Source organism: Neofelis nebulosa, chromosome 7 (assembly GCF_028018385.1).
Source record: "Neofelis nebulosa isolate mNeoNeb1 chromosome 7, mNeoNeb1.pri, whole genome shotgun sequence".
Lineage (NCBI taxonomy): Eukaryota > Metazoa > Chordata > Mammalia > Carnivora > Felidae > Neofelis > Neofelis nebulosa.
The window spans coordinates 111893124-111907355 of NC_080788.1; the positions used below are offsets into that span (position 1 = coordinate 111893124).

The following is a 14232-nucleotide window of genomic DNA, read 5'->3' on the forward strand; positions in this document are numbered from 1 at the left end:
TATTTGTGGTCTTTCCAGATTTTTTCTTGTGGTTGACTTCTAGTTTCATAGTGTTGTAGTCAGAAAAGATGCATGGTATGACTTTGATCTTTTTTAATTTGTTGAGGCTTGTTTTGCGGCCTAATATGTGATCTGTTCTGGAGAATGTTCCATGTGCACTTGAAAAGAATGTGTATTCTGTTTTAGGATGGAATGTTCTGAATATGTCTGTTAAATCCATCTGATTCAGTGTGTCATTCAAAGCCATTTTTTCCAGGGCACCTGGGTGGCTCAGTCAGTTAAGCATCTGACTCCTGGTTTCAGTTCAGGTCATGATTTCTCAGTACATGGGCTTGAGCCCCATGTCGGGCTCCACACTGACAATGCAGAGCCTACTCATGATTCTCTCTCTGTCCCTCTCTCTCTGCCTCTCCCCTGCTCTCTCTCTCTTTACAAATAAATAAAACTTTGAAAAAAAAAGAAAAAGAAAACAAAGCCATTATTTCCTTGTTGATTTTGTTTAAATGGTCTGTCCATTGATGTAAGTGGGGTGTTAAAATCCCCTACTACTGTTGTATTATCGATTAGTTTCTTTACGTTTTTTTTAAAGTTTATTTATTTTGAGAGAGGGAGAGCACATGTGCGTTCACGAGGAGAAGAGAGAAAGGGAGAAGATTGAATCCCAAGCAGATCTCTGTTGAATAAATATTTATAATTGTTACATCTTCTTGTTGGATTGTCCCCCTTATTAGATAGTGTCCTTCTTCGACTCTTGTTATAGTCTTCGTTTTAAAGTCTATTTTGTCCAATATAAGTATTGGTACTCTGGCTTTCTTTTGACATCCATTTGCATGATAAATGTTTCTCCACCCTCTCACTTTCAATCTGCAGGTGTCCTTAGGTCTAAAATTAGTCTTTTGTAGGCAGCAAATAGATGGGTCTTGTGTTTTATCCATTCTGTTGCCCTGTGTTTTTTTATTGGAGCATTTAGTCCATTTACGTTCAAAGTAATTATCAATAGATATGTATTTATTGCTATTTTATTACTTTCTGAAGATTGTCTCTGACCCTCTCTTGTCTTCTTTCATGGTTTGCTGGCTTTCTTTAGTGATATATTTTATTTTCTTTCTCTTTATTCTTTGCATATTTATTAGTGGTTTTTGATTTGTGGTTACCATTAGGTTTGTTTATAACTTCCTCTGCACGTAGCAGCCTATATTATTAATTTGATGGTCATTTAAGGTTGAGCCCATTCTTTACTCCTCTCCTCCCACATTTTAGGTATATAGTGTCATATTTTATATTCTTTTATTTTGTGAGTTCCTTGAATGATTTTTTAAATAGAATATTCATTTTTACTGCTTTTGTGTTTCCGACCTTCAAACTGCCATTTTTGGTCTTTCCTTTCCACTCAAAAAGTCCCCTTTAGTTTTTCTTGCAGGGCTGGTTTAATGGTCATAAACTCCTTTAGTTTTTGTTTGTCTGGGAAACCATCTCTCCTTTTATTCTAAATGATAGCCTTGCTGGATAGAGTGTTGTTGTTGTTGTTTTTATTTTTTTTTAATGTTTGTTTATTTTTGAGAGAGAGCCAGAGCGTGAGCCAGGGAGGGGCAGAGAGAGAGGGAGACACAGAATCTGAAGCAGGCTCCAGGCTCTGAGTAGTCAGCATAGAGCCTGACTTGGGGCTTGAACCCATGAACTGTGAGTTCTTTCTCTTTAGAGAGATCATGACCTGAGCCGAAGTTGGATGCTTAACCAACTGAGCCACCCAAGCATGCATGTATAGAGTATTCTTAGCTGCAGGTTTTTCCCATTCATCACTTTGAATATATCATGCCTCCTTTCTGGCTTGGAAAGTTTCTGCTGAAAAATCTGCTGACAGCTTTATGGGGTTTCCTTTGTATATAACTGTCTTTGTCTTGCTGCTTTTAATATTTTTTTTAAAGTTTATTTATTGTGAGAGAGAGACAGAAAGAGCATGAGAGTAGGGGAGGGACAGAGAAAGGGAGAGAGAGAGAAAATCTCAAGCAGGCCCTGTGTTGTCAGTGCAGAGCCTTACATGGAGCTCAATCCCGCAAATCATGAGGTCATGACCTGAGCTAAAACCAAGAGGCAGACACTTAACTGACTGAGCCACCCAGGTGCCCCAATATTTTTTCCTTATCACTATATTTTGCCATTTTAATTACAATATGTCTTGGCATGGATCTGCTTTTATTGATTTTGTTGGGAATTCTATGTGCTTCCTGGATCTGGATATCTGTTTCCTTCCTCAGATTAGGGAAGTTTTCAGGTATTACTTCTTCAAATAAATTCTCTGTCCCCTTTTCTCTCTCTTCTCCTTCTGGGACTCCTATAATACAAATGTTATTACATTTGATGGAGTCACTGGGTTTCCTAAGTCTATTCTTGTTTTGCATAATTCTTTTTTCTGTCTTTTGTTCAGCTTGATTACTTTCCATTACTCTGTCTTTGGGGTCACTAATTCAGTCCTCTGCTTCTTCTAGCCTGCTGTTCATTCCATCAAGCAAATTCTCAAATAGTCAAATTTTTAAACGGGCAAAGAATTTGAACAGATATTATTCCAAGGAAGATATGAAATGGGCCATAAGCACATGAAAAAATGCTGAACAATCTTAGTCATTATGGAAATGCAAATCAAAACCACAATGAAATACCATTTCGTACCCACTAGGATAGCTATAAGCAAAAAGTCAGACAAAAACAAGTGTTGATGAGGATCTGGAGTAATTAGAACCTTCACAACATTGCTGGTGGGGATGTAAAATGATGCAGCCACTTTGGAAAAAAGGTTGTCTGTTCCTCAAAAAGTTAAATATAGAATCACCTTATGACCTAGTAATTCTACTCTTAGACATATACCCAAGAGAATTGAAAACAGATGTGTCATAAACACATGTACACAAATGTTCATAGAAATACCATTCATAATAGATTTAAAAAAATGGAACAACCCACATGTCTAACAGTTGATGAATGGGTAAACAATATGTGGTATATCCATACAATGGAGTATTATGCAGCCATGAAGAATGAAGCACTAATTCATGCTACAATGTGAATAAAGCTTAAAAAATCATGCTGTATGAAAGAAACCAGACACAAAAAGCCACATATCCTGTGATTCCAATGGTGTGAAATGTCTAGAATAGGGAAATCCATAAAGACAAGGTAGATTAGTGGTTGCCAGAGGCTGAGGAGAGGAGGGAATGGTAAGTGACTGCTAACAGGCACAGGATTTGATTTGGGGTTGATAAAAATGTGCATCAGATAGTGTTAATGGTTATACATGATGAATATACTATCCCCGAATTGTACACTTCATTTATTTATTTAATTTTTTTTCAATATATGAAGTTTATTGTCAAATTGGCTTCCATACAACCCCCAGTGCTCATCCCAAAAGGTGCCCTCCTCAATACCCATCACCCACCCTCCCCTGCCTCCCACCCCCCATCAACCCTCAGTTTGTTCTCAGTTTTTAAGAGTCTCTTATGCTTTGGCTCTTTCCCACTCTAACCTTTTTTTTTTTTTTTCCTTCCCCTCCCCCTGAATTGTACACTTTAAAAGAGTGAATTTTATAGTGACATATCTCAATTTAAAGCAAAAGAAGGAAATTATGAGAAACTGCCACATGATGACTAAATGTAACGTAATATAGGGGCGCCTGGGTGGCTCAGTCGGTTAAACGTCCGACTCCGGCTCAGGTCACGATCTCACGGTCTGTGAGTTCAAGCCCCGCGTCGGGCTCTGTGCTGACAGCTCAGAGCCTGGAGCCTGCTTCACATTCTGTGTCTCCCTCTCTCTGCCCCTCCCTCACTCATGCTCTGTCTCTGTCTCTCTCTGTCAAAAATTAATAAACATTAAAAAAAATTTAAATGTAATGTAATATCTTGGAAAGAATCCTGAAATAGAAAAAGGACATTAGGAAGAGATTAAGGAAATCTTACTAAGGTGTGGATTGTAGTTAATAGTAATGTATCAGTATTGGTTCATTAATTGTGGCAAATATATCATACTAATGTAAGATGTTAATAATAGGGGAAACCGGGTGTAAGGTATACAGGAATTCTCTATGTTATCTTTGCAATTTTTCTTTAAATTTAAAATTGTCCTAAAATAAAAATTCGATTTAAAAAATGTTCGGCAGATACCTCTGTAGGATTCTGATACGTGGGCACAGAGATGAACAACATGCTGTCCTCTATGCAAGTTGCTCTCTGGGCATCAGGGGAAAGATAAGACAAATACAGGTTCAAAAAGGAGACTGGATGTCAAATCAAGAAAAACAGTGCACTAGAGCTTAAGGGAGAGAGCCCATCAGGTGGAGGCAGTGAGAGGTGGGCACGGAGATGGGTCTTGAAGACGTAAGGGGTCTAGATAGGCAGACAGGGGTGGAGCGTACCAGGGAATGCTTCCAGGGGTTCTCACGGCGCTCAGACCTGGAAACTGTGGGGCCATGAGGCCTTGTATCTTTGAGCTGGACCACGGGGTTGGTTCAGGAATAGTGAGGACTTCTTTACACAGGAAGATGAGGTCTTGTTGCTTAGCCTTCTGCTGATGACTGCAGAATTCTTTTCTGTTTGGTCTTTGTTTTAAAGCTGCCTGCTCCAGGGATCTAGAGCATCTGAAACATCACTGTTGCAGGATTCAGCCTGCCCAACCCTATCATCCTATTTTGGACTTCGTTTATGGCATTTTGATCGCCCAGCTGATTTTTATGCAAAGTAAGAAGAATAAATTTGACTCCTCCGGGGCCATTTTCATTCACCCCTCCTGCCTCTGAACAAGTTTCAGGTTGCAGAAAGCAAGCAGTTTCAGGGAACCGAGAGCACAGGGTGAACGTATTTGCAGATCGTCTCCAGAGCGGCCTGTGTCTTGCAGTGGGTTCATGTTGCTCTTTGTCTCTGAGTTTGGGCACATGCTGGTGGCTTTCTCTCTGGGCGTGACACCTGAGGCAGTCCAGGTGAGCTGTGCCAAGGGCCTTAGTGTCCAAGACCTCTTCCTTTGCACCCTGGCCTTCCTCCTCCTCCTTGTACAGAAGGATTTGTTCTCATTTCCTTTACTTCTCCTGCCTCTAACCCAGCTGCCTAAGCTGAGCAAAGAGAGAATGCCCTGGGCCGAGGGCCTCAGCCCTCACCCTGAGAAGTCAGGCCACACTGAAACCTGGCACAAGAGTGCCACCCGAGCCTAGGACCTTGAGGGGGCTCACCTCTCCTGCCTTCACTGGCCAGCGTCAGAACACTGGAGCTATTTAAAATCAAAATTTTAGCTATTTTAAATCAAAATCTATTTGTGGATGCCCCATATCAGTCCATACTTCTTAGAAATGCTTTGTAATGACATCAGCCCTCCTCCCCCTAATGTACACAAGTAAACCTTTTTTGGTGTAAAACAAAAACCCTTAGAAAACACAAAGAAACACAAAACCTTAGAAAAGCACAGAGAGGAGGGGAAAAAAAACCTTATCGCCAATGTTTCGTGAATCCGCTTCCAGTCATCCGTGTGCACACACGCACAGACAAAAACCGGGTCGTGCCGTGTGCTGTTGTCTGCACCCCGCCTTCTTCCCGTGGTAATGCATGGTGCACATTCTCCTACAGCAGCCAATACTCAGCTGACGTTTTTTTTTTTAATGTTTATTTCAAGACAGCATGAGCAGGGTAGGGGCAGAGAGAGGGAGAGAAAGAATCCCAAGAAGGCTGCGTGCTCAGTGCAGAGCCTGATGCAGAGTTCAATCCCATGACCATGAGATCATGACCTGAGCCGAAATCAAGAGTTGGACGCTTGACTGACTGAGCCAGCCAGGTGCCCCTGAAATATGATTTTCATTGCCCTGTAGTATTCTGTGGCATGAATCTGTCATTGTATCCTTGCCCAATCCCTTATGTTATTTTATACGTACTTTATCACTCAAACTGATGGTGGTTTTCTCAGGATAAAGCCCAGCAATGATATTGCTGCATCAAAGAGCACACTCATCCTCCAGACCTTATTATTACCCAATCTCCTCCGGGAAGGCTGGTCCCAAAGCACACGACCTCCATCTCTGTGTGAGAATCCTCACTGGGGCATTATCATTTCTTTGAATCATTGCTAATTCTATGGCAGTGAAAGATAGATTTGTATGTTCATTCTAGTTTATACTTCCAAATAAGAGTAGGGGTGAATACCTCTTCACATCGCATCTCCTTTCCTGATTTATCACAGGAATCATAATATAAGAAATGACTGTTTCTTGGAGTAAATGCATTTCCCAGCCCAAGGTACTATATTAAGGTGTTACAGATAATAAAAGTAACAGCGCCTTGTTATAAATTCTGGGTGAAGGCCAATGGTCTCTCGGTGTTTCTTCTTAATTGATAAAATGCAGTTGTCCGTCTTTTAGCTCAGAATCTTAAAATGCTTTCCAGATCCCAGGTAAACTTGTTAAAACACTTTTTAGGTACTTGTTTGTAGGAGTTCTAATCTGCCTCAGCAACTCCTGACCCTCCAGCCTCACCTCCAGTCTGGGAGTGATGAGAGCAAACCAGTCTGAACTCAGGTACCTGGTTATTTACCTAACTCATACACTTTGCTTATTTTTTTATTATTGGACTCTATTTTGATCTTTGTATTATTGATTTGTCATTCTTTGAAGAAATTGCAAATGGCCCTATGAAGAAACCAGGTTAGGGGCGCCTGGGTGGCGCAGTCGGTTAAGCGTCCGACTTCAGCCAGGTCACGATCTCGCGGTCCGTGAGTTCGAGCCCCGCGTCAGGCTCTGGGCCGATGGCTCGGAGCCTGGAGCCTGTTTCCGATTCTGTGTCTCCCTCTCTCTCTGCCCCTCCCCCGTTCATGCTCTGTCTCTCTCTGTCCCAAAAATAAAATAAAAAATGTTGAAAAAAAATTAAAAAAAAAAAAAAAAGAAACCAGGTTACAGAAAAGCTGAATATAGTGAGATCCCATGTGTCTAAAACACACATATATTTATAGAAAGTTTGGAAGGAAATAACTAAATTATTAACAATTCTGCCTGAGAAGTAGGATTGTGAATGATTTTTCTTTTCTTTTCTTTTTTTTTTTAAGTTTATTTATTTATTTTGAGAGAGACAGAGTGCCAGTGAGGGAGGAGAAGAGAGAGAGGGAGGCAGAGAATCCCAGGCAGGGCTCCACACTGTCAGCATGGAGCCCGATGCAGGGCCTGAACCCGTGAAACCATCGAGATCATGACTTGAGCTGAAACCAAGAGTCGGACGCTTAACTGACTGAGCCACCCAGGCACCCCATGAATGATTTTTCTTTAAACATTTTTGCTTACGTGTACTTTCTATTTTTTTACAATAGATTAAAAAATAGCGTCCCCAATTTCTTGCATAGTGGTGACATCTAACACCCACCCCCATCGGGCAGCACAAAGAGACATCAAAAGACGTCAAAAGATGAGCAAACGATGTGAGTAGGTAATTAGCCACAGAAGGAGAAGCACAAATGGCCAATATGAAGAGGTATTTGTTCTCACTACTCATTGGATGTCTAGATTAGAACATATGATTCCATTTTCACCTATAGAATTAGCAAAGATTTCAAGAAATGACAATGTCTAATGTTGGCAGGAGGCTGGAGAAGTAGGCATTCTCACACACTGATGGGGAATATACTCTGGAAATCAATTTGGCAGGAACATATTACTTTTTGAACATGTCTGTGTACTTGTATATGCATTTAGGGCTGATTCAAATGTCAGGTTCCTTCATGTCAATCTGTGGTGATTTGAGACTTAATGAGGGGTGGAGCTATATCATTTCATCCAGCCCTGTGACCAGAGTAGGGGTGATACTTCAGAAGTGCTTTGGAGGGTGATTATGATATTGATAAATAGTTTAGCACCCTGAATGTACAAGCAGTCGTCAGTCATTGACGGAAAGCCTACTCAGCAGTCAGTGCCTTGCTAGATCTATGAGGGATTCAAGAAGAATAAGGTGGGGTTCCTGTTCTGACAGCTGAACTCCAGAGTCAGGACAAAGCTCAGTCCAAAATGGGGAAGTGTGCAGGTAAGCTCGATTGTGAAGTAGAAACTTAAGGGCTCAGCAATCCGCCAGCTCATAATCATCCTTGCAGAAATAGCGAGGACCCTGGGGAGGAGGAGCTCCTGTCTCATTTCCCCTGCTCACTCCATCTTCCTCCCGCACTGATGCTTTGGTGAACACTTACCACGCAGCACGGCGGTTGCATCTGAGTTTACCTTGTTTCCCTGGCAGGCAGTGAACTCTTTCAAGTGTAGCCCAGGGCAACCCAGATAGTTGATGAGGGAAAGTTTCTGTGTCGAAATATTCCAGGTGATAAATGTAGAAGGAATGATAGCGTTAGAATCTTACTATCTTGCAAAACGTCCGTGGAATAGTGGGTCTAGGCACTGATTGCTGGTGGTGGTTAACATTGTGAGGGACATCTAGTCATCAAGTGCCGCCAATGGGAATATGAAACACTACCTATGAAACGTTCTTGCATGGGTGCCTGGGTGGCTCAGTTGGTTAAGCGTCCCACTTCAGCTCAGGTCATGATCTCATGGTTCATGTGTTCGAGCCCCGTATCAGGCTCTCTGCACTGACAGCACAGAGCCTGGAGCCTGCTTCGGATTCTGTGTCTCCCTCTCTCTCTCTCTCTGCCCCACCCCTGATTGTGCTCTCTCTCTCAAAAATAAATGGAAAGAAAGAAAGAAAGAAAGAAAGAAAGAAAGAAAGAAAGAAAGAAAGAAAGAAAGAAATATTCCTGCCAAATAGCTCTCCCCAAACCCCCCCAAAAAAACAAAACCCAAATCAGATTGAGCCTCTAAATCTAACATTTGATTTATGGGAAATTCAGGGTAGGAGCAACATGTTAAATAATACTAGAGGAATTCAATCAGAAAAATCCAAAATGGGGGAACTCTATGGAAAAATGTACCTTATTCTTCAACAAGTAACAAGAAGGAAGAAAGGAGGGAAGAGGAAACTCTAGGTTAAAACTTTAGGCATATCAGTCAAATGCAGTATGTGGACCTTGCTTGGATCCTGATTTAAACAAACCAATTATTTAAAAAAAAATATATATATATATATAATTATTAAATTAAATATATTAAATTAATTATAAATATAATTAATTAATTATATCAATATTTATAAATTATAAATAAATTTATTTTAAATTTATAAAAAATAAAATAAAATATAAATTATATTAAATTAAATAGATATTAAATTATTAAATTAAATTAAATTATTAAATATATATATATATATATATATATAAAATCATGGCAATTTACTACTAAGGGGGCTATCTGATATTAAGGAATTATTGGTGAATCTGTCAGACATAACAATGTTGCTGTGGTTTTGTAAGCCCTCCACCACCCTGCTTTTTAGAGGCATAAACTTAAATATTTACAGATGGAAAAAAGAAGAAAGGCTGGCGATGGAAAGGGAGATGAGAATAAATGAGTAGGTATTAATTCTCCTGAACTACCGGATGTGATTGCAGGTTGACTGGGGAGTGTGACATCCTCTTCCCCGATCCTTTCCCTTTGCCACAAGCTCCGACTAAAGCATGCCTGAGACTGTCAACTGAACAAAACGTGCCCTCGAGAAAAAGAACACACTAGCAAAATGCAGTACTTCCATCACGTGCAGAAAACTGGAATCCGCTTCAGACCGTGCCCGCGGCGGTGGTCAGGCCTCCCGCGGATCCGGCTGATAGCACACTTCCTGCTTCAGGGACTGTGTTCTTCTGTGTGGCTTCTCTGAGCCCACCGCCTGCATAAATCTGCTGCTTTCTACCCAGACACTGTTGCTTCACTTGGAAATAATTATCTCCTTCTCCACATGCACCCTGTTCCCTTCACCCACATCCCTTATCATGCCATGATAATCACACACTGAAGCAGATGTAAAAGGCACAAATGGAGCATTTGCTTGACGACTCGAGAGCCTTGTGTCATTGCACACAAAGAAGAAAGTGAGGAGGAGCCCTGTCTGCCATCGCAGGACTCACACTGGAACATGTACCCATTAAAGAACAATTGAGTGGATTTTTTAGAGCTAGAATTTTTTTCCCCCATTAGTTCTCGCAGCAAACCAGGAAGAGTGGTAGTTATAGTTGCTGGCTTTTCAAGCCAGGACCCTAAGATACAGAGCTGTTGTTACCAGTCTAGAATTATGTTTGTCTTATGAAATCGTTTGTGAATCCACAAATAATTACTGTGCACCTGCTGGGCCAGGTTCTGAGAATATTACTCCCATTATGAGGTAGACGTGGTCTGTGCTTCTCCACATGGCTGGAGCTTCTCTGGGCAGAGGGTGGAACGAGAGGGAGTTAGCAGGGACTGACTAGATGGTTTGAGCTTTGTAGGTTGTAGGGATTTTGTCTAATTGGATGGGAATCCGGTGGAGGCTTGTAGTCAAAGGAGTGACACCATCCAATTTATGTTTGAAAATATTATTCTGGTTCCTGTGTGGAAGATGGGCCGAGGTTAGGGTTGGAGGGATGGAGAATAGAGGCTGGAGGTCAATTAGAGATTACAGAGGTGGCCCAGGAGAGGGAAGGTGGTAAGCTGGACTAGGGATGGATTCTGGATAAGGTAGAGTTGGCAGGATTTGCTGATGGATTGGCTGTTGGGGAAGAGAAGAAAGAGAGCAAGGAAGTCTCTAAAGTTTTTGGCCTGAGCAATTGGGTGTTTGGTATTTCCATAGGGCAGAATGGATGAAAAACAGGTTGAGGGAGAAATCTTCATTTCTATTTTTAGACTGTTAACTTTGAGACGTCAATCAGTCATCCCTGTGTAGATGAGTTGGCATTTGGATAGAGAGATCTGGAGTTCTGGGGAGAGACCTGAGGTGGAAATACAGATTTGGGAGCCAATGGCTCTCGGATTGGTTAAGATTACCTAAGGAGACTGAAGATACAGAAGACAAAGGACACTCTACATGTAAGAGGGGGCAGAGGAGGAGCAAACAAAACGCAGCAAATCCCTTACATGCTCCAGCAGCTCACTCCGCCTTCAGAATGTGCCACAAGCCAGTGAGGTACGAAGAAACACATGACGGAGAGAAGTCATGGTAGACAAGAGAAAAGAGCCTGCCATGAAGTAGGGGTGGCAGCTGGGCAGAAATGCTGCAGGACGAACTGGTACGATAATAACAGAGGTGACTGCCAGGGTTGGGAACATAGAGGTCAACTGTGCGGGCTCCAAGTGTGGTGCCCCCTTGATGAGGGAGCCCTCTGCCAGAGTTCTTGTAGCAAAAGAAAAAGGAAACCACGATTGGTCAAACTCTGGCAGAGTTTGTCGTGAAGGGAAAGGAAGAAATAGCGCAGGAGCTAGGGGAAGATGTGCTGTCAAGGAGGTGAAGCTTTAGTGTTGGGTTGTTTGGATCTTTGGCTTTTAGGGATCCGAGGTAATAGAACGAGTCTGTGCTGACACAGGGCAAACTGATGATTCAGGAGAGAGAGAAGGCATACTTGTAGAGAGCTGAGAACCGAAGGTTGGGAAGCGTAGGTTGGGGGTTGCCCTTAGAGAGAAGAGACATCTGTCATCACAGCAGGGAAAGCAGAAGGTGTGACATTCTTTCTCCAAGTCTCTTTGACGCTCAGAGGCCCCTTGTGTGTGCACCACTTGAGCAAGGCCCGCTCTCTGAATTGTCAGTAGAGGAAACCAGAGACCAAAAATTCTCAGCCCAGAGGAGTGCATATAGCTAATGATGGACTTTCAGACATCACACTGGAAAGACATAGCTGGGCTGTGAAGAGTGTCTTGTTGGTTTCCCTGAAGCCACACTTTTTGGGTGATCATCTATGCCATTTAGGTATAAGACTGGCCATGGAAGTTGCATCATTTTTTCCCATAGGATCCCTTAACCAAGTCATGAGTCCTCAAGCATTAAAAGGAATAGCACCTGAGCCCTGAGCTGGCTTCACCTCTGTAGATCTTTTAATTTTTTTATTAAAAAAATTTTTTTATTAGTTTTCTTCATTTTTGAGAGGCAGAGAGAGAGCGCATGTGGGGGAGGGGCAGAGAGAGAGGGAGACACAGAATCCGAAGCGAGCTCCAGGCTCTGAGCTGTCAGCACAGAGCCCAATGCGGGGCCCAAACTCACGAACTATGAGATCATGACCTGAGCCGAAGTCAGATGCTAAGCCGAAGAAGCCACTCAGGCGCCCCACCTGTAGATTTTATTTTGTGCCCTGGCGTTGTATTTTAAGACTAAGTTCATTGCCCTTTTAGAATTGACTCCCAGGGGAAAGATTGTGTCTCCCAAAAATTTACCATAATTACTTTCATGAGGAAACAAGAATATTTGACCAATCATGGTTTCCTTTTTCTTCTGCTACAAGAACTCTCAGAAATAAATGTAATGCTTGATCACAAGAACTTAGAGTTTTGACCTCTTAGGTTTTTATTTTCTATTTTTATATCTTTTCTTTTGTTTCATTTTTTATTATTTTTTTTACTTTGAAATAATAACAGATTCACATGCAGTTTTAAGAAATAATACCAAGGGATCCTGTGAACTCTTTGCCTGGTTTCTCCCAATGGTGACATCTTACAAAACTATAGTACAGTTTCACAACCAGATACTGATATTGATTCAGTCAAGATACAGAACATTCCATCTCTCCAAGAATGCATGATGCTGCCCTTTTATAGCCACTCTCTTCTGTCCCTACCGTCTCCTTAACCTTTGGTAATTGCTAACCTGTTCTCCATTTCTATAGTTTCGTCATTTCAAGAATGTTATATACATTATGTAACTTTTGGGGATTGGCTTTTTTTCACTCAACATAGTTTTCTGGAAATTCATTCAAGTTGTTGCTTGTATCAGTGATTTGCTCCTTTGTGGATGAGTAGTACTCTGTGACGTGGATGTAACACAGTTTATTTAATTCATCCTTTGAAGGGCATCTGGGTCATTTCCAGTTTGGAGACTATCACCAATAAGGCTGCTACAAACATTCATGTACAGATTTTGATGTGAATGTGAGTTTTCACTTTTCTGAGCTTCTATCTTTTCTAGTGAATTGTATTAGGTCTTTTTCTGTGAATGAATAGTATATAATCATCAATAAACAAAGGCCATCTACTTTCTTCTTCGTGATTGCTATTAGCATGCTATTACCCTCTATCTTTACAGCTTCCCAGTCTCTGACTCCTCTCATGGGCTGGAAAAAAGCAGATGAAAGTTGGAACAGTTACGTAGCATGTTTGTGGGTCAAGTGGAGCCTGGGTTCTGGTATATGGTCTCAACTCCTGGCTTTTATATGAAAGCTGCTGCAGTTCTTAAGATACAGTTTATTTTTATTCTTCTCTCCAGGATTCTGGACTCTAGCAACCATGTTGGTTTCAAGTGGCTTGTGTAGAACAGGCTCAGAGATGTGGTTGGGCATTCTTTCATGTATGTAGGCAATCAAAAGTCCTAAAGGAGATGGAAGCACAGTTGACCCCCTAGCCCCACTTCAGGCTGGGTGTAAGATTTGAAATTAAGATAATCACTTCATGGAACCACGGTTTATACCATCTCTGCTGAAAAGAATGCTGGATTCAAAGAAAGAGACAGAATGAATCCACCATGAAACCCAACCCAATATTTTTGTTGAAGCCACGTCTGATAGACCATCAATGGAGGAATGAAGGATGGGAAAGCACGTGCACCAGTTTATTTTCTAGAACGGTCTAAAGTGACGCATACAGGGGTGCCTGGGTGGCTCAGTCAGTTATGGGTCCGATTCTTGATCTCAGTTCCGGTCTTGATCTTGGGGTCATGAGTTCGAGCCCTGTGTTGCACTCTGCGCTGGGTGTGAAGCCTACTTAATAAATAATAAGTAAATAAATAATAAAGTGACACATACAGCTAGATATGGCCCTCACTCTGCTGTACTAGCATAATATCTAGAAGCCAAATTTTATTTGCTCATTTATTTCACTCAACACTCTGCTCACTGGGTGCCCGGTTCGGGTGGGGGCTGGAAACTGAGGAATTAAGATGTTCTTCCTAAGTTCAAGGAGCTCACCGTCCAGTGGGAGAGGCAGATAAATGTTTAGATAGTCATGACATGATGCACCAAGTGCTATTCTAAAGTTTGCAAGTAGCAGTGGTGACAGCAGCAGCCTCCAGTGATGAGGGGGTGGCATCAGCATTGGGTGCAGGAATGTGGCCTTGCCTGTGGTTGTGACTAATCGTCTGCCCTCCCTTTATTCTTGTCTGTTTTCTAAGCTTT

General features: G+C 41.7%; 1 protein-coding gene across 2 annotated transcripts in view; it reads left to right on the forward strand.

The window, feature by feature from the left end:
- The window catches only part of PPP1R36 (protein phosphatase 1 regulatory subunit 36), a 48411-nt gene extending 35314 nt beyond the window's left edge, over window positions 1-13097 (forward strand). The window contains exons 11-12 of one of the 2 annotated variants that reach the window (XM_058739307.1): window positions 4602-4727; window positions 9505-13097. In XM_058739307.1, the coding sequence (XP_058595290.1) occupies window positions 4602-4727; window positions 9505-9625 (247 nt within the window). In that variant the 3' untranslated portion in view covers window positions 9626-13097. Of the gene's footprint in view, window positions 1-4601; window positions 4771-9504 lie in introns of those variants that run through there. The other variant, XM_058739310.1, reaches the window with a different exon arrangement.
- Window positions 13098-14232: the final 1135 nt, after the last annotated feature.